Consider the following 20,703-nt stretch of genomic DNA (forward strand, 5'->3'; position numbering starts at 1 on the left):
CACTGAACACAGATGGTTCACCACCATGTACTAAAGCGTTGCTACTCAGATTGGGTTGTCAGATCCCATCACTGGTCCAGTGGGGGGATTTGGGGGACATTGTGGGATGGGGGTGGGTGAGGACATCAAGCGATGTCCCCAGTTGATGATGTCACCCAGAAGTGATGTCGTTGTGTCAGGGACTTGGGTTAAGGCCCAATTTAATCACAGAGCTTGCCAACAACAGAGTTTGCCCCCCAAAACAGAACGTCTCCCACGTGATGTCCCCAGTGCTAGCCGAGATAGGGCGAGTCATTAAATGTAATAATAAATAATAATAACTGGAGAGCTCCTGGAATTCCAACTGGTCTCCAGCTGACAGAGATCAGTTCCCTTGGAGAAAAGGGCTGATTTGGAGGGTGGACTCTAGGGCATTGTATCCCTTTGAGGTCCCTCTCCTCTCCAAACCCTGTGTGACGGACTCAGGAACTTAGCAGGAGTAGCTGGGGATCAGGCTTGCAGCTATTGGCTGAAACGTTGCCCTAGCAACAAAAAAAGTAACCAAATGAGGCTTGCTTAGCAGAAAAAAACACCTCAGGAGTTGAGTTTTAGCTGGGGAGTCTTCAAGTTAGGTCTTCAGAAAAGAATTCTGAAGTGAAGACTGTGGGCTTAGGCCGGTCAGTTGTGAAGGCAACTGGACAAGGGGCTGAGAACAGCCAGTGAGGCTGAGCTCCTTGTGGAAGACAGGGCTGTGTGTAGTCTCTGTCTGGGTGAGAGAGTTTTTGGTCGGAAGGGGGCACAACCAAGCCCTTCTGTGAAGGAAACTCTCTGAGGGAGATTTGCCAGCACAATCAGGCAATCTCTGTGTACAAACTAAGATCACTAAAAGACACACTAAAGGGAGAACTGGATTCTGGAGGTCAGCAGGGTTACCCAAGACTCAGACCAGGAAACTAGTGAGGGCTGAGACACACCAGGTGTGAGGTGTGAGTCCTGGAGGCTAGTGTGGAGTGTCTGTGAGGGAGAAATAACTGGCACCAGTCGGGAGTTCTATGTGTGTGTGAAGATTGAGTCAGTTTGTTAATTTATGATTTTAAATAGCCAAAGCCTAGGGTTAATCAACAAATGAAGAACATTCTAAGTGCTCAGAAGGCCCAGCCTGCCTGAAATAGAATTCAGTAGAATTCTGAAGCTTGCCTGCTTATTGTTTTTGAAAAGATCTTCTGTCAGTGTTATTTGTTATATTTTACCTCAACCTGAGAAAATCTCTACTCTCCGTAACTGATTTATTCTGCCATCCATCTGCCAACTGATTTGCCTTTTGAATATTGAACAGTTATAATCCATATTATTTTATATAATATAAATATTTTTGTGGTTTAGAATTTTAAAGTGGCCTGGGGCCTAATTTTGAGAAGTCTGGCAGGATTTCTGTGAGTGTGACGGAGGGACTGAGGGAAGCTGACTGGGAGAAATTTAAAGTGGTCGCCCTCCGAAGTAGACTCTGACCGGGTTTCTCACTCCCTGGTCTCCTCCAATCTCCAGCAATTTCCCAACATGCAATTGGTAAATCTGAAACACTCCCTTGGCTCACGACTCGAAACGGCGATTCCATAACCGTTGCATTGACCACGTCATGAAAAGAAACACAGCTGGAAGGTGGAACACATTTAAGAAAGCAAAAATAATAATAATTTTTTTTTCTCATCACTGAGTATTTATTATATATAACAAATACATGAAAAAGAAAAAACTATATTGTGTGATATAAATAGTTTATTTACATTACAGAAAAAACATCAAGACAATGTTTACTATTTCAAATATATCCATACATAATCAAATATAGCTGTAGTACATGTTTTTTTTTCTTTTTCTCATTGGTGTCGATTACCACAAATGCAAGGCAACATGTGTAGTTCTTTTGTCTATAATACTGGATTTTTTCTTTTTTTGTCAGTCCAAGCTCTCTGCAGTCTACTTTTTGCCATTGTGGAAACATGCGCTCTTTTTTCTTTTTTTAAATTAATCGGGTCGAAGCTCTGGTGGTGTTGTCTGAACTGTAGTGACCTGTGTTTTGCTTCTGCCGGTGGATTCTGTTACTCCGAGGACATTTCCTGAAAGCGACAGGGAGAGAAGAAAAACAAGTCAATGTTGGCTCAAAAAACAGAAGAACAAAGTAGGAGTCAAGTGCACCTTTAAGACCAACAAAGCTTTATTCAGAACGTAAGTGGGCAGAGGTACATATAGCTGATAGGCAGTGGTTTAGAATGCAAAATGGTACAAATTGAAGATCCGATGACAGAGTAGTAAAATTTATTTATTTATTTATCTGGGATTTATATCCCGCCCTTCCCACCGAGTGGCTCAGGGCGGCTTACCACATATATAAACTAACATAAAAATATAAAATTACACTTTAAAATTAACATTTCATAATATATAATTAAAATCAAACATTTGTTATAACTATACATCATTAAAACAGACAGCGGTCGTGGAGCTACACTCTATTCAGCTTCAGATACAAATTCAGTATACAGTATACAGTATTCAGTAGTTGGTATACAGGGCCGTTAATTGTGGCCCTGTAACAAATTGTGGCCAATTAACAAATTGGGCAAGCCCTTGATCTGGGTGGCATGAGTATGAGAAAGCAACAAAACAGTAATATGTCAAAATGTGAGAATGTCTGTCAATCACTCTATTATATAAGCCTGGGTCAAAAAAAAGGGGGGCATTACTTTCTCAGATGTTTTCCCCATCCAACTAATTTGCCTTTTAACATTTCGCTATTAGAAGAAAAATACATTAAAATATAGTGGAGGATGGGTTTAGTATTCGTAATGAGATAAACAGCCAATATCCCTATTTGAGTATGTCAACGCAGCTAAAAAGAAATACATTGGATAGTGATGTTGTTGTTCAAAAAACAGTATAAGATTTGCTTGGCTAAAAGGGCTATTGCCCTAGAAGGGGAGGGACGGTGGCTCAGTGGTAGAGCATCTGCTTGGTAAGCAGAAGGTCCCAGGTTCAATCCCCGGCATCTCCAACTAAAAAGGGTCCAGGCAAATAGGTGTGAAAAACCTCAGCCTGAGACCCTGGAGAGCCACTGCCAGTCTGAGTAGACAATACTGACTTTGATGGACCATGGGGGGGGGTCTGATTCAGTATCAGGCAGCTTCATATGTTCATAAATATTCACCTCAAAAAGAAAAATCCCAACTTCCAGTTAGGGCTGCCAAGCTCCCGGTCCGGGTGGGGAATCCCCTGCCCGGGAGGTTCCCAACCTGCTGACCCACATTGGGCTGGCGGGGGGAACCTCCCCCTACATCACTGACATGATGACATCACCCGGAAGTGACATAATCAAAATGGCGGTCCGTGCGGAGCCACTCCAGGCATTTTCAGGAAAACTCCATGGTTTTCCTAGATGCTCTAGCCTTTTGGGAGGGAAAACTCTATGGTACCATAGAATTTTTACCTCCCAAATAGCTAGAGCGTCTGGGAAAAACATAGTTTTCCTGGAAGCACCTAGAGCGGCCCCAAACGGGTGCCACCATTTTGATGACGTCACTTCCGGGTGATGTCATCGTGCCACGTGTGCGGAAGTCCCCTGCTTCGGGAAGCTGGGGACTTGGCAACCCTACTTCCAGTATAGGCGAATGGGGTCTGAACTTGCTGAGACCAAGGCAGAGAAAGTTCTTGGGGTGGTAGCGGGTAGCTCAACAAAAGTGTCAACCCAGGGTGTTGCAGAAGTGAAAAGGCAAACTCTGGCTGCTAACAGATGGGCAGTTGGGGGTGGTTGGGAGGTGTCCCAGATCAGGCTGGCTGGAAAAGAGCCATCCCAAAGCCTCCACATGTTCTCCAGTGAAGCCGTTGCATCCTGTCTGCCAGGTGTCCGGGCACCTGCAGACATGGACGTGCCTCTGAAGCTGGACAGCCAGGGCTCTTTTTCTAGCAGGAGCTCCACTGTGTGAGACAAGATGATGGACTAGATGGCCTATTGGTCTGATCCAGCAGGGCTCTTCTGATGCTCTTAGGAAGGCCTCAGCCTCTCTGCTGTGTTGTTGATCCTTCAGAGGAGCTGGTTGCCCACTGTGTGAGACAGGAGGCTGGACTAGATGGACCCTCACTGGTCTGATCCAGCAGGGCTCTCCTGATATTCTTCTCAGAGGAAGGCCTCGGCCTCTCTGCCCTGTTGCTGGCCCTTCAGAGGAACTGGATGGCCACTGTGTGAGACAAGATGATGGACTAGATGGCCTATTGGTCTGATCCAGCAGGGCTCTTCTGATGCTCTTAGGAAGGCCTTGGCCTCTCTGCTGTGTTGTTGATCCTTCAGAGGAGCTGGTTGCCCACTGTGTGAGACATGAGGCTGGACTAGATGGACCCTCACTGGTCTGATCCAGCAGGGCTCTCCTGATATTCTTCTCAGAGGAAGGCCTCAGCCTCTCTGCCCTGTTGTTGGCCCTCCAGAGGAACTGGTTGGCCACTGTGTGAGACAGGAGGCTGGACTAGATGGACCCTCACTGGTCTGATCCAGCAGGGCTCTCCTGATATTCTTCTCAGAGGAAGGCCTCGGCCTCTCTGCCCTGTTGTTGGCCCTCCAGAGGAACTGGTTGGCCACTGTGTGAGACAGGAGGCTGGACTAGATGGACCCTCACTGGTCTGATCCAGCAGGGCTCTCCTGATATTCTTCTCAGAGGAAGGCCTCGGCCTCTCTGCCCTGTTGTTGGCCCTCCAGAGGAGCTGGTTGCCCACTGTGTGAGACAGGAGGCTGGACTAGATGGACCCTCAGTGGTCTGATCCAGCAGGGCTCTCCTGATATTCTTCTCAGAGGAAGGCCTCGGCCTCTCTGCCCTGTTGCTGGCCCTTCAGAGGAACTGGTTGGCCACAGTGTGAGAAAAGATGATGGACTAGATGGCCTATTGGTCGGATCCAGCAGGGCTCTTATTTTTATTTTTCAAAAAGAAATCTGGCTGAGAGATCTTCAAGAAGGGAAAAGCAGGCAATCCATGACAACATTAAAACACCGTTCAGGATCTCCTCTCAGCCCAGAAAGCTTCACAAAAATGAGAGATAAAGCATTTTTTTTTCCGAGAGCCTACTTAGAAATGCTCTGTTACATTTAAGGAAACACAGAACCGACGTTGATATTCATGCATACAAATGTTTTTCAGCCCTGGAAATAGACTCCCTGTGTTTACTCTGCAGTGGTTTCAGTTACAGCAGAGCTGCGTCTTTTCATTAAACAAGGATATATAAAAGGAGAAGAGAAATATGAAATATTTAATTTAAAACGCACACGTGTGCATGTCTAGTCGAGGGGGAAAAAGAGAGATTGCAGAGAGATTGCTTTGCCAGGCTCTCTCAATCGCACAGCAGAGCTACTGAGCCAAGCCTCTCTTCCTTCTATTGGCTGAGGCTCCTCAGAGCAAGAGTTGTCAGTTATCAGAGACCTTTAAATAAACAAAATATTGCAAGACTGCTAATTGCCTCCCCATGACTTCTTTACTGTTACTTTGGTTATCATACAAGATTTCCCTTTCTTTCTTAAGCATCTCAGCTGCATTTGAACTGTATTTGTCACAAAAAAAATACAGTAAAATAAAAGAGCTCTCAGCTATCCTTTGGTTTTAGCTCACAGAAGAAGAAGAGTTGGTTTTATAACCCATCCTTCACTACCTGAAGGAGTCTTGGAGCGGCTTCTAATCTCCTTCCTTTCCTCGCCCCACAACAGACACCCTGTGAGGAAGCTGGGGCTGAGAGAGCTCTGAGGGAGAAAACTGCGACTGACCCAAGGTCACTCAGCTGGCTGCATGTGAAGGAGTGGGGAACCCAGCTCTCCAGATTACAGTCCACCGCTCTTCACCACAACACCAAACCGACATCCAACTGGAAGGGGAAATTCTCAGCTCTGACTGGGTACTGTGTATGCATTTCTCCAGGGTTTTTTTTTGTAGCAGGAACTCCTTTGCATATTAGGCCACACCCCCTGATGTAGCCAATCCCCCAAGAGCTTACAGGGCTCAGTAAAGGGTTTACTGTAAGCTCCAGGTCATCACTGCTGCAGACAGAATGTTCTATCTATACCTTGGGGCTAATAGCCACTATTGGACCTCTGCTCCAGATGTTTATTCAATTCCTCCATGAAGCTGCCTGTGCTTGTAGCCACCACCACTTCCTGCTAGGGTTGCCAATCCCCAGGTCTAGATTTGGCAAGTTCTCTCATCCTGAAAGAGCCCGTGGCGCAGAGTGTTAAAGCTGCAGTCCTAAGCTCTGCTCATGACCTGAGTTCGATCCCCGGTGGAAGCTGGGTTTTCAGGTAGCCGGCTCGAGGTTGACTCAGCCTTCCATCCTTCCGAGATCAGTCAAAGAAGTCCCCAGCTTGCTGGGGGGAAAGTGTAGATGACTGGGGAAGGCAATGGCAAGGAAAGGAAAGGTCCCCTGTGCAAGCACCAGTCATTTCCGACTCTGGGGTGACATTGCTTTCACAACTTTTTCACAGCAGACTTTTTACGGGGTGGTTTGCTATTGCCTTCCCCAGTCTTTTACACTTCCCCCCCAGCAAGCTGGGTACTCATTTTACCAACCTCGGAAGGATGGAAGGTGGAGTCAACCTTGGGCCAGCTACCTGAACCAGCTTTCGCTTTCAGGAATAGAACTCAGGTCATGAGCAGAAAGTTCAGATCACAGTACTGCAGTAATGCTGCTTTACCACTCTGTGCCACGGGGCCGCTAGGCAATGGCAAACCACCCCGTAAAAAGTCTTCTGTGAAAACGTGAAAGCAACGTCACCCCAGAGTCAGAAACGACAGGTTCTTGCACAGGGGACCTTTCCTTTCCCTCATCCTCTCCTGTGATCTTTCCCTGTGGAATTGCTGTCTATTTCTACTGGTTTTGAATCTTCAGTGACCACCCAGCAGAACACTGGAAACCTCTTTCCCCTTTATTACGTACATGGCATCATAAGAACATAAGAGAAACTATGTTGGATCAGGCCAATGGCCCATCCAGTCCAACACTTTGTATCACACAGTGGCCAATACACACACACACACACACACACACACACTGTGGCTAATAACCACCGATGGACCTCTGCTCCATATTTTTATCCAATCCCCTCTTGAAGCTGGCTATGCTTGTGGCCGCCACCACCTCCTGCGGCAGTGAATTCCACCTGTTAATCACCCTTCGGGTGAAGAAGGACTTCCTTTTATCCGTTTTAACCTGACTGCTCAGCAATTTCATTGAATGCCCATGAGTTCTTGTATTGTGAAGAATACGTCTAGAAACTTTTCAATTTAAAGAGACAGTTCGTTTCAGTATACCACGGGACTACGGAAACGATTTGTCACGGACTTTTTAAAAGCTGTGCTTGGTGTTTACCGATAGCGTGAGGAGGTGTTCATATAAATCCAATTAGGATAACCTGTTTATCGTTTAAGGTATTGTTCATTTAAAGTATTGTTTATTTCGGCGATTTTTCTTAATATTGTATTATCTATACACCGAAACTGTGATCGTGTTATAAATCCCCAGATGGGGGCAGGGGATCCCCCAGTTTGGAGGCTCTCCTCCCACTTCAGGGTCATCAAAAAGCGGGGGCAGGGGAGGGGAATGCCTGCTGGGTGCTCCATTATTCTCTATGGAGAAAGATTCCCATAGGGTATAATAGAGAATTGATCCATGGGTATCTGGGGCTCTTGGGGGGTTGTTTTTTCAGGAAAAGGCACCAAATTTGCAGCATAGCATCCAGTGCCTCTGTTCAAAACACTCTCCAATTTCAAAAGGATTGGACCAGGGGGGTCCAATTCTATGAGCCCCCTAGCCTTCATTATTTCCAGTGGGGGGAAGGGGTTTAAAAGGTGTGCAGTCCCTTTAAATGTGATGGCCAGAACTCCCTTCGGAGTTCAATTATTCCTGTCACAACCTTTCTCCTGGCTCCACCCCAATGTCTCCTGGTTCCACCCCCAAAGTCCCCAGATATTTCTTGAACTGGAACTAATTTCTGCAGCAGGGAATTCCACATTTTTATTACCCTTTGGGTGAAGAAGGATTTCCTTTTATCCGTTCTAACCCGACTGCTCAGCAATTTCATGGGGTACCCATGAATTCTCGTATTGTGAGAAAGGGAGAAAGCGACTTCTTTCTCTGCCTTCTCTATCCCATGCATAATTTTGTAAACCTCGGGTGCAGCCAGACGTACCATTAGTGGCGATACAGCTCCGTCTCGCCGACGGATTAAATGTGTTCGTTCAGACATCCACATCTGGCAATCGAGCGTATTCCAGTGTCATCCCGGCTTGCCACGCATCTATGGCGCATTAATTTGACAGCACATAAAGTCCGGTCCTTTTTCAAAAAAGCTGCACAAGATCGGCTTTTTCCTGTTTGGACAGCTCACGTGCGATACTGCCTCTCACCTTTTTTTAAAAAAAAAAAGTCCCAGCAGACATGCACATTGCCAGATCATCCGGGAATCTGAGGTGACGCTTCTGCGTCTCCAATCAACACAGGATCGGGGGGGGGGGGGGGGACGTTATCCCACTATTTAGAACAGGAAAAAGTCTCTTTTTTTCAATGTGGAGGATTTTTGGAAACTCCCCCCCCCCGAAGTAACGTTTGATTTCCCACCTCCAAACAGTTGGGCGCATGTTCAATGGACCCCCCCCTCCCAGAAATTCCCACCTGATCACGCATGCTCCAAGAAAAGAGCGTGATAGTATTGGATGTCTGAACGCTCAACAACAGAATCAATATTCAGCTGTTCAAATTTGAGCGCTACACACACACTTTTAATGTTACGTGTGACCGCACCCCTCTTGTCATGTCACCCCTCAGTCGTTATTTCTCCATGCTAAAGAGCCCTAACCTCTTTAAACAGCCTAACCTCTAACTTTTCTTATCCTGGGCCACGTTTTTTTTTTTTAGCAGGAACACAGAAAAACACAGTTCTGGCTGGCTTAGTGTCAGGGGGTGTGGCCTAATACACAAATGAATTCCTTTTGCAAAAAAAAGCTCTGTGGAACACAATGGTGACATCAGGGGTGTGGCTTAATATACAAAGGAGTTTCTGCTGGGCCTTTTCTACACAAAAAGCCCTGTGTGAAAGAATGATAACTTCAGGGTGTGTGGCCTAATATGCAAATAAATTCCTGCTTGTCCTTTTCGACACAAAAAGTCCTGCCCTGGACCATTCAGGTAAAGGTGGGGAAAAACCTTATTCTCTTAAAACTGAATCCTAATAATCTTGAAGAAGAAGAAGAAAACTGCAGATTTATACCCCGCCCTTCTCTTTGAATCAGAGACTCAGAGCGGCTTACAATCTCCTTTATCTTCTTCCCCCACAACAGACACTCTGTGAGGTGGGTGGGGCTGAGATGGCTCTCACAGCAGCTGCCCTTTCAAGGACAACTCCTGCGATAGCTATGGCTGACCCAAGTTCATTTCAGCAGCTGCAAGTGGAGGAGGAAGAAGACGACTGTAGATTTATACCCCGCCCTTCTCTCTGAATCAGAGACTCAGAGCGGCTTACAATCTCCTTTATCTTCTCCCCCCACAACAGACACTCTGTGAGGTGGGTGGGGCTGAGATGGCTCTCACAGCAGCTGCCCTTTCAAGGACAACTCCTGCGATAGCTATGGCTGACCCAAGTTCATTCCAGCAGCTGCAAGTGGAGGAGGAGGAAGAAGACTGTAGATTTATACCCCGCCCTTCTCTCTGAATCAGAGCCTCAGAGCAGCTCGCAATCTCCTATATCTTCTCCCCCCACTACAGACACCCTGTGAGGTGGATGGGGCTGAGAGAGCTCTCCCAGAAGCTGTCCTTTCAAGGACAACTCCTACGAGAGCTGTGGCTGACCCAAGGCCATTCCAGCAGGTGCTAGTGGAGGAGTGGGGAATCAAACTCTTATCCCCAGATAAGAGTCCGCTCACTTAACCACTACACCAAACTGGCTCTCTCAAGGAAGAGGAGGAGGAGCAGGAGGAGGAGGAGAAGAAGAAGATGATGATGTTGGATTTATATCCTGCTCTATACTCTGAATCTCAGAGCAGTCACAATTTCCCCCCACCCCACACACAAGAGACACCCTGTGAGGTAGAAGAAGATATTGGATTCATATCCTGCCCTAAACTCTGAATCTCAGAGCGGTTACAGTCTCCTATACCTCCCCGCCCCCACCACAACAGACACCCTGTGAGGTAGATGGGGCTGAGAGAGCTCTGACAGAAGCTGCCCTTTCAAGGACAACTCTGAGAGAGCTATGGCTGACCCAAGGGCATTCCAGCAGCTGCAAGCAGAGGAGTGGGGAATCAAACCTGGTTCTGCCAAATAAAAGTCCGCGCACTTCACCACTACACCAGACTGGCTCTCCAGAAAGCAGCCAATACTTCCTGGAGTGTGAGACAACACCACTCTGAAAGGAAGAGTTATAAAAAGGAAGGATAAGTGCGCTTTTTCGCGCTCTTTTGGTTACTCGATCCAGTTCTGTTTCAGGGGCGGCTGAAAAAAGCTCGCACCCGTTCCTAAACAGCCAAAGCCCTTTCCAGTTTGCTTCCCCGTGATTCTGAACCAGTCCACATCTATTAATTTTAATGAGCCATCATCGAATATTATCGGTGATGACACATTTGCAAGTTGGTTGCCTTAAAGGCCATCTGGTCTGCGGGTGTCCCAGGAAATCTGCATCCCGCCATTGGCTCTGGGGAGGTTCAGCCCAAAGATGCTCAAAGGTTATCTTTTGCCACAGAGAGAGAAATAATCTTTCCCTGCCAGGGTCTTCTACTTCTATTCTGCAACAGACAGAAGTTCGGGAATGATTTTATATGCTGCCGACAAAGTGTAAGGTACCTTCAATTAATTTCCAGTAGGCCTGACAGTTACTATTCAAAAGCTGGGGGGAAATATGACCCTGTCTCGTTATACATGTGATAGCTGTTATGTATCGCATCTCATTGGGTTCTTTGTTGCTTGAGCTTGAGACAGGCACTTCTTGCAAACCAGGATCCTGAAAGAAATGGCCCATCAGGACTCTAGACATGTTACAACTTGTAACAAAGAGATGCAAATGAAGGATTCTGGAGTGAGGCAATAGGAGTAACTTTTGCCTGCTAGGGGGGCATGTTTAATTCAGCCCCAGTGTATATATTGAGTTGCCTAGGTTGTTTGAGACACTTTCTTCTTGCAACGAAGTGTTCTTGGTTGATTCAGAGCTGGCTGAGCTCACTTTATTTCTATAGCTGTAGCTAAATTATATGTGGTGCCATAGATGCCCCACCAATTTCACACTAGATCCATACACGCATGTGCAGGACATAAATAACCCATTAAAAACAACTGAAGGCATGAACGCGAGCAATGGGCTGGATCAAAAGGTCCTTTTTTTCTGGTGTAGAGTTGGAGGAGAAGGCAATATTTGCAGATATTCCCTTCCCACTGCAGAGATAATTTCATCCCTCACTCCGAACAAAGGTTGTCAGCGGACTGAAGGGCTGCCAAGTCACGTCTCTCTAGGAACTGCCGCAAAGCCCACAGAGTTTTCAGTGATTCCTAGAGAGAACTCAAGTCACTTCTGGGTTTCTCTGGGTTTTACTATAGACTTTCAGGCAATGTGTAGAAAGGCATGGCATCAATTCCAGGGAAAACCTGGAGGTGACATCACACCATTGCCAATGGCTTATTTTCCCCCAAGCCCATAGCCATGGGGAGGCAGCTAGGCCCCTCCACCCCAACCCCCTTTCCAACTAAATAGCCCCTCCATCGCTCTCCCCATCTCCCCTCTTCCCGCTGCTCTCGCGGCCCCACTCTCTCCGTCGCCATTGCTCTGGTGGCCCCCAATCTCCCCACCTCTCTGTTGGCCCATGCCCTCCTCTGCAGCACCTCCCCCCTCCCTCCCACCTGGTAAAGTGCCGGCTCCTGGGGCTCTTTCAAGGCCCCCCCCCCCGCCGATCAGCCGATTGGTGGGAAAAGTGGCGCTGAGGCCGGCGGCATCTCTGCCGCCTTTCCAGCACTCTCAGTACGTTCAGTGCTGGGATGCCTGCAGTGGGAAGGACCAGCTGGTGTGTGGGGGGGAGTGGGGGCCTCCAAAGCAGTGGCTGCAAAGAGAGTGGGGTCACCAGAGCAGGCCCCCCCACCAAAATTTTTCTGGCTATAGCCCTGTTCCCCCCTCCCCCTCTCTTGGCAGCCAAGGAGATGGGAAATCTCCAGGGGTGGAATTCTAGCAGCAGTTCCTTTGCCTATTAGGCCACGCCCCCTGATGCAGCCAATCCTCCAAGAGCTTACAAAAAAGAGCCTTGTGAGCTCTTGGAGGATTGGCTACATCAGGGGTATGTGGCCTAATAGGCAAAGGAGATCCTGCTAGAATCCCACCCCTGGAAATCTCTCTCCCCCATGGGGACACAGCACCCCTAGTGGACCACCAGAAGCCAAATGGGGGAGAGTTCAATGGGCTCTAGTGGAAGGGACAACTTTTTGGGTGCACAGTACACATTTCTAGTCTACGTGGATCGAAAGGCTGCTTTGGTGACTAGACATCACTTCCGGGTTGCGCTGGAAGTGACATCACGGCATCAATGCTGATCATTCTCCCCCGCCCCATTCCCTTGGGAATTTTTCTTTTGCCGTTCCGCTAATCTGCAGCTGGAAGAGCACGCAGGGGGGAGAGGTCAGTTGAATTCCTTGTTGAGAAAAGAGGTATTTCTCTTCATGTGACCTGAACCTATCGCCCATCAACTTCACAGGGTGCCCCCGAGTTCCAGTATTATGGGAGAGGGAGAACCCCCCCCCCCATGCCCACTTTCTCTGCCTCACGCATAGTTCGATAACCCTCTATCATGCCCCTCTCTTAGTGGTCTTCCCCCCTCCCTTTTGTGGTTTTTGTGGCCCCATGGCGCAGAGTGGTAAATCTGCAATACTGTAGTCCAAGCTCTCTGCTCCCGACATGAGTTTGATCCTGGTGGAAACTGATTTCAGGTAACTGGCTTGAGGTTGATTCATCCTTCCAAGGTTGGTGAAAGGAGTCCCCAGCTTGCTGGGGGGAAAGTGTAGATACCTGGGGAAGGCAATGGCAAACCACCCTGTAAAAAGTCTGCCGTGAAAACATTGTGATGCGACGTCACCCCAGAGTCGGAAACGACTGATGCTTGCACAGGGGACTACCTTTTACCTTTTTATCATGTTTGTCCCTTTGTGGAGGAGTCTGGTGTAGTGGTTAAGTGTGTGGACTCTTATCTGGGAGAAACTGGTTCATTTCCCCACTCTCCCACTTGCAGGTGCTGGAATGGCCTTGGGTTGTCCTTGAAAGGGCAGCTTCTGGGAGAGCTCTCTCAGCCCCACCCTCACAGGGTGTTTGTGGTGGGGGAAGAAGATAAAAGAGATTGTGACCACTCTGAGACTCTGAGATTCAGAGTCAAAAGTGGGATATAAATCTAATATCTTCTTCCCCACAGAGGCGCCAGCCAGTTTCCTCTGAGATTAAGCAATATATGATTTAACAAGGTATAACTCTCACAACAATCTACAGGAATACATTTTTAAAACAAGAAAGGGGTTAGGGAGGAGGTGACACACCAGAAACAAAAGACAGCGCCTTCCCTAACGGGTCCGTCACAGATCTGGCACAAGGGCTGCTAAACAGGCTGGGCCCATGTCAAACCCGCCCCGTTTTCCTCCACGCGCACAAACGGTGACTTGCTTTATGGCCTGAAGCTGCCAAACCTGGAATCGCTCGGCAGATTGCTCGAACAACATGATGTAGTGCCGTTTTTCCTGCAGAGCAGTTACTTCCCTGTCTCCGTCCTTTTATGGACCCAGGCTTTTCGGCCGGCTTGAATTATCTTCACGCTCCTGAAACCCACTTTAATATAATACACTGCCTCTTCACAGGGGAGGACCGGCTCTTGAGGGGAGAGCTGATGAACTCAACTTTGTCGGCGAGCATCTCCAAACTTTGGCAGCCATTTTTCTATCATGCCTTTAGGCTCGGGGAGAGGATTTATGAATTATGGGGGAGCTTTTTTTTCCAGACGGGATGTCAGACTCGGCCTCCGAGCAGAGCACAACATGGGTGCGAAGATATATTGGAGCTTTTTTGCTTCCTACAGGAAAGCAATACCTGTTTTTCTTTATTTTCTCTCTCCCCCCTCCCTCCCCCCTCTCTCCCTCCCTCCCCTCTCTCTCCCTCTCTCCCTTCCTCCCCCCTTTCTCCCTCCCTCCTCCCTCCTCTCTCCCTTTCCCCCCTCTCTCCCTCCCTCTCTCTCTCCCTCCCTCCCCCTCTCTCTCTCCCTCCCCTTCCTGCCCTCTCTCTTCCCTGTCTCTCCCTCCCCCTCTCTCCCTCCCTCTCTCTCTTCCTCCTTCCCCTCCCTCTGTCTCTCCCTCCGTTCCCCCTTTTTCCTCCCTCTCTCTCCCTCCCTCCCCCTCTCCCTCCCTCTCTCTCCCTCCTCTCCCTCCCTCTGTCTCTCTCTCTCCCTCCCTTTCTCTTCCCCTCTCTCTCCCTTCCCCTCCCTCCCTCCCTCTCTCCCTCCCCCTTCTTCCTTCCTTCCCTCCCTCTCTCTCCCTCTCTTCTTCCTTCCCCCTCCCTCTGTTTTTCTCTCCCTCCCTCTCCCCCCCTCCCTCCCCCCCTCTCTCTGCCCCTCCCCCCTCACTCTTTGGGATAGGGATTTATTCTAAACGAGTCTGATTTAGTGGACTAGCTGCAGGAAGGCTGAAATGAGTTTCACCTTGCAACACCTCAGCAAGATTGTGGAGGAGACGCGGGGCCGGAGGCTGCTGCCCACCAAGTGAAGAGTTATGTGGTGGTGAGAAGAGCTGCTAGGTCTTAGACGACTTATGCAGCCGTGTCAAACTCATTTGTTATGAGGGCCGGATCTGACATAAATGAGACCTTGTGGGGCCAGGCTGGGTCATGGTTTGCCGGGCTGTGTGTGCACCTATTTAAGATTAAGTAGCCGAGATATACACTTTTTAAAGGACACAGACATACACAACTAAAGATTTTTTTTTAAAACTTAAAATATGCTTAAAACATTAACACTTGTTGGTCTTAAAGGTGCTCTCTTTGTATTTCTTCCATGGCATCCAGGGAACTGGGCAAAGGAAGCTCAGGCTCTTTCCCTCCCTCCCCAGTGGGAGGAGCCTCAAAGAATGGTGAAAATTGAGGTTTTGCTCTGTAGCTCCTGTGCGATGGAGCAAGCCTTGTAAAGCAAGCTGAGATGCAGAAGGAAACGAGAGAGGGAGAAGGAAGCAGACCAGAGCCAGTTGCCCGGGGGCCTGATAGGAGCCCTCTGGGGGTCTGTTTCAGCCCCCAGGCCACATGTTTGACTCCCTTGACTTAAAGTGACCTTGTCATGTTTCCAAGCCAAGAGCAAACCATTTAAGGTTAAAGTGCTTGGGGCTCTTCAGCTTGGAGAAACATCGACTGGGGGGTGACATGATCAAGGTTTACAAGATTCTTCACCCAAAGGGTGACTAACTCATGGAATTCACTGCCACAGGAGGTGGTGGCAGCTATAGGCATAAATGCGCTTCAAGAGGGGATTGGATCAACATACGGAGCAGAGGTCCATCAGTGGCTGTTAGCCACAAGGTATACAGGGAACTCTCTGTCTGAGGCAGTGATGCTCTGTATTCTTGGCACTTGGGGGGCACCAGTGGGAGGGCTTCTAATGTTCTGGCCCCACTGGTGGACCTCTGGCCTTCACCTAATAAGAACATAAGGAGAGCCTTGCTGGACCAGACCAATAGTCCATCTAGTCCAGCATCCCATCTCATGCAGTGGCCACCCAGTTCCTTTGGAGGGCCAACAACAGGACAGAGAGGCTGAGGCCTTCCTAAGAACATCAGAAGACCCCTGCTGGATCAGACCAATGGTCCATCTAGTCCAGCATCCTGTCCCACACAGTGGCCCCCCAGTTCCTCTGGAGGGTCAGCAACAGGGCAGAGAGGCTGAGGCCTTCCTAAGAACATCAGAAGACCTCTGCTGGATCAGACCAATGGTCCATCTAGTCCAGCATCCTGTTTCACACAGTGGCCAACCAATTCCTTTGGTGGGCCAGCAACAGGGCATAGAGGTTGAGGCCTTCATTGGAAACGAAGAAAAGCCCTGCTGGATCAGACCAGTGGTCCATCTAGTCCAGCATCCTCACTTAGACACTGGCCAACCAGTTCCTCTGGAGGGCCAGCAACAGGGTGCAAAGGTTGAGGCCTTCATAGAAACCTAAGAAGAGCCCTGCTGATTAGACCAGTGGTCCATCTAGTCCAGTATCCTGTCTCACACAGTAGCCAGCCAGTTCCTCTGGTGGGACAACACAAGGCCTTTCCCTGATGTACATACACAAGAGTGTCATTCTTCTTCCTGAGAAGATCAACCCCGATACTAACCTTGTAATACAGAGTACTACAACGCAGATGATTGCAATCTGGATAGTTCCAATCACGGCTGCTATTAAGACATATTGAAATCGTACTGGGCCAGGAACCACGTATAAAACGCTGTAGTCCTTCTTTTCACAGTGTTGTCCAGTATAGCCTGCATCACACCTAGAACGGAAAACAAAAACGCATGTCTACTCCGTGGCTCAACACTTCAGGGGAAGAAATAACAGAGTTGGTCAGAGGTACATTCTGTTGCAAAGTACACGTACATTTCACATATGCCCTTGGCCACAAACCCCACCAAAAAAAAAAGGAGAAAAAGATGGCCAGAAAACAGCCTCCACAGGGTTGTTCTAGGCATTTCTTCCATGTCTTTATGGACTTTGCCACAGAGATTAAGGGAAGTTCCTAGAGTGTCACCCGGAAGTTCTATCCTTCCCAGGAGCCGCTGTCAAAATCTCCCAGCATTTGTCAAGGCAGTGCTGGCAATCTTAACTGCACAAGAGTCCTGTACATATCTTGTGTGACACCCACACCTTAACAACTTGTTGACCTTGTGTCTGTCTGTCTGTCTCTCTTTCTCTAGTCAGTTTGGTGTAGTGGTTAAGTGCGTGAACTCTTATCTGGGAGAACCGGGTTTGATTCCCCACTCCTCCACTTGCAGCTGCTGGGATGGCCTTGGGTCAGCCACAGCTCTCGTAGGAGTTGTCCTTGAAAGAGCCAGTTTGATGTAGTGGTTAAGTGCATGGACTCTTATCTGGGAGAACTGGGTTTGATTCCTTACTCCTCCACTGGCAGCTGCTGGGATGGCCTTGGGTCAGCCACAGCTCTCTCATAGTTATCCTTGAAAGGGCAGCTGCTGTAAGAGTTCTCAGCCCCACCTACCTCACAGGGTGTCTGTTGGAGGGGGAGAAGGTAAATTGTGACTGCTCTGAGACTCTGAGATTCAGAGTATAAGGCAGGATATAAATTCAATATCATCATCATCATCATCATCATCATCATCATCATCATCATCATCATCATCATCATCATCATATTCCTACCTACCTATCTATCTATCTATCTATCTATCTATCTATCTATCTATCTATCTATCTATCTATCTATCTATCTATCTATCTATCTATCTATCATAGCTTAATGACCAAGATAAAACAAGTGATCAGCCATTTTTTCTCCCCAGTAATTTTACTTGCTGAATAGCAACTCAGTTAATTTTTAATGAAAACATTTAGATTGCACCTTTCCCCCAAGGACCCAGGTAGCTTATTTATTTATTAAATTTTGCCATTAAAGCATCCTAGATCAATACATCCCAGATCTCCTTGTCTCACATAAAGGCTAACAACACGCAATAAAAGGCAACTGATGCTCCACTAAAAGCTGGGGAGAGTGAAGCAGCTTGGCAGAGCTCCCTAAAAGTTTCCAAGGAATGCTTCTCAAATCCCTTTGGGGGCCCATTCTGTAAAGTGGGAGCAGCCACAATCCCCCCCCCCCATGGGTCCTTCCTCAATGCCAGTTCGAACACCCAGAAGGTGGCAAGCTAAAGACTGTAGTTGGTGCATGGGAGCTAAATGGGGGAGAGGCAGTCCTTCAGATACATGGGTCTTAGATCAAAAGAACATAAGAGAAGCTATGTTGGATCAGGTCAATGGCCCATCCAGTGCAACGATTTAAACCCAGGTGCCATCAGGAGGTTCACCAGTAGGGCCAGAACTCCAGAAGCCCTCCCACTGTTGGCCCCAAGTACCAAGAATACACAGGATCACTGCCCCAGACATAAGAAGAGAATCCATGTTGGATCAAGCCAATGGCCCATCCAGGCCAATGCTCTGTGTCATACAATGGCCAAAGCCCAGGGGCCATCAGGAGGTCCACCAGTGGGGCCAGAACTCCAGAAGCCCTCTCAGTGTTGCCCCCCCCCCACAAAGCACCAAGAACACAGAGCATCACTTGCCCCAGACATAAGAACATAAGGGAAGCCATACTGAGTCAAGCCAATGGCCCATTCAGTCCAACATTCTGTGTCACACAGTGGCCAAAACCCAGGGACCATCAGGAGGTTCACCAGTGGAGGCAGAATGCCAGAACCCCTCCCACTGCTGCCTCCCATAAGCACCAAGAATAGAAAGCATCACTGCCCCACACATAAGAACATAAGTAAAGCCATGTTGGATCAGGCCAACACTCTGTGTCACACAGTGGCCAAAGCCCAGGTGCCAACAGAAGGTCCACCAATAGGGCCAGCACTCCAGAATTCCTCCCAGTGTTGCCCTCCTCCCACAAAGCACCAAGAATACAGAGCATCACTGCCCCAGACAGAGAATTCCAACAATACCCTGTGGCTAATAGCCACTGATGGACCTCTGCTCCAGATGTTTACCTTTCTTGAAGCTGTCTGTGCTTGTAGCTGCCACCACTTCCTGTGGTGGTGAATTCCGCATGTTCATGACTCTTTGGGTGAAGAAGTCACAAACATTACAGCACCACCTTGAACTGAGAAAAAAAACGGCAGCAGATGAACTGGAAGAGGGAGGGGAGGATTCATATTGCACCTCTGATAAGTGAGAGTGGGGGATAAAGTAATTTAATACTTCCCGTTGCTGCGTTTTTCTGATCCCCCCTATATATTGCCTGGATGTTTTTCCCATGCAGGGCAGTTAAGAGCTCTCGGTCCAGTAAAATGGGTCAGGAGAGAGGGCAAGTCTGTTGCCAGCCCACAGCCCTCAGGGCAGTTGCTTCCCTGTATGAGGAAAAGTTAAAAGCGCAACTGGATACTTTTGTTTGTTGTTTTGTTGTTCTGTCGTACCCCCTGGACTGAGTCACGCCAGGCCCTCCTGTCTTCCACCATCCTCCGAAGTCTGCTCAAATTCATGTTTGTAACGTCAGTAACGCTGTCCAGCCATCTCCTCTTTTGCCGTCCCCTTCTTCTTTTGCTTCTGTCTTTCCCAGCATCAAGATCTTCCCCAGGCAGTGCTCCCTTCTCATTTGGTGGCCAAAGGATTTGAGCTTCAGCTTCAGCATCTGACCTTCCAGGGAACAGTCTGGGTTGAATTCCCTTTGGACTGACTGATTGGATCTTCTTGCAGTCCAAGGGACTCTCAAGAGTCTTCTCCAGCACCACAGCTCAAAAGCATCTATTCTTCTGCGCTCGGCCTTCCTTATGGTCTAGCTCTCGCAGCCATACATTACTACTGGGAATACCATCACCTTAACTATACGGATTTTTGTTGGCAGGGTGATGTCTTTCCCAGCATCAGGGTCTTCTCCAGGGAGTGCTCCCTTCTCATTGGGCAGCCAAAGGATTTGAGCTTCAGCATCTGTCCTTCCAGGGAACAGTCTGGGTTGATTTCCCTTAGGACTGACTGATCTGATCTGCTTGCAGTCTAAGGGACTCTCAAGAGTCTTCTCCAGCACCACAGCTCGAAAGCATCTATTCTTCTGCGCTCGGCCTTCCTTATGGTCCAGCTCTCACAGCCATACATTATTACTGGGAATACCATTGCTTTGACTATACAGTCTTTTGTTGGCAGGGTGATGTCTCTACTTTTTATTATACTGTCCAGGTTCGCTATAGCTGTCCTCCCAAGGAGCAAACGTCTTTTAATTTCTAGCACCACCAAATCTGATCAAGCAAATGCACACAAGAGGCCTTAACTCTAAATTGGAAACTTCCTGGAGATTTGAGGACAGATACTGGGGGTGGTGGGGTTGCCAAGTCCCTTGAGGCCTTTTGCGGGGGACTTTTTTGTGTGTGCAATGCACGCGTGGCACTATGACGTCACCCGGAAGTGACAGCATAGTGCTGGCAACTCCATGCACCGGCTGCTCTAGGCGTTTCCAGGAAAGCTCTATGGTTTTGAGAGCCAGTTTGGTGTCGTGGTTAAGTATGTGACGTAGTGGTTAAGTGTGCGGAAATGGGAGCTGAAGTTAACAAAGGGGAAGGTAACTTGGCGGCCCTAAGCCCGTAGAACTACCTTCAAATGCTGTTGTTGTGTAGAAGTACAAAATCCAGAGGTTTATTGAGACACAGCAAACTGGCAGAGACTGACCAAGAGAGAGATCTTGGGGTTGTGGTAGATAACTCACTGAAAAGGTCGAGACGGTGTGCAATTGTAATAAAAAGGGCCAACGCCATGCTGGGAATTATTAGGGAGGGAACTGAAAACCAATCAGCCAGTATCATAATGCCCCTGTATAAATCGATGGTGCGGTCTCATTTGGAATACTGTGTACAATTCTGGTCACCGCACCTCAAAAAAGATATTATAGCATTGGGAAAAATGCAGAAAAGGGCAACTAGAATGATTAAAGGGTTGGAACACTTTCCCTATGAAGAAAGGT

At 48.2% G+C, this 20,703-nt stretch overlaps 1 protein-coding gene across 1 annotated transcript in view; it reads right to left on the minus strand.

The window, feature by feature from the left end:
• Window positions 1–1,673: 1,673 nt before the first annotated feature.
• The window catches only part of TMEFF2 (transmembrane protein with EGF like and two follistatin like domains 2), a 358,980-nt gene continuing 339,950 nt past the window's right edge, over window positions 1,674–20,703 (minus strand). The window contains exons 9-10 of the mRNA XM_060257062.1: window positions 16,363–16,521; window positions 1,674–2,096 (exon numbers count right to left, since the gene is read on the minus strand). Coding sequence (XP_060113045.1) covers window positions 2,000–2,096; window positions 16,363–16,521 — 256 coding nt within the window. The 3' untranslated portion in view covers window positions 1,674–1,999. The remainder of the gene's footprint in view (window positions 2,097–16,362; window positions 16,522–20,703) is intronic.

Source organism: Heteronotia binoei, chromosome 16 (assembly GCF_032191835.1).
Source record: "Heteronotia binoei isolate CCM8104 ecotype False Entrance Well chromosome 16, APGP_CSIRO_Hbin_v1, whole genome shotgun sequence".
Classification (NCBI taxonomy): Eukaryota; Metazoa; Chordata; class Lepidosauria; order Squamata; family Gekkonidae; genus Heteronotia; species Heteronotia binoei.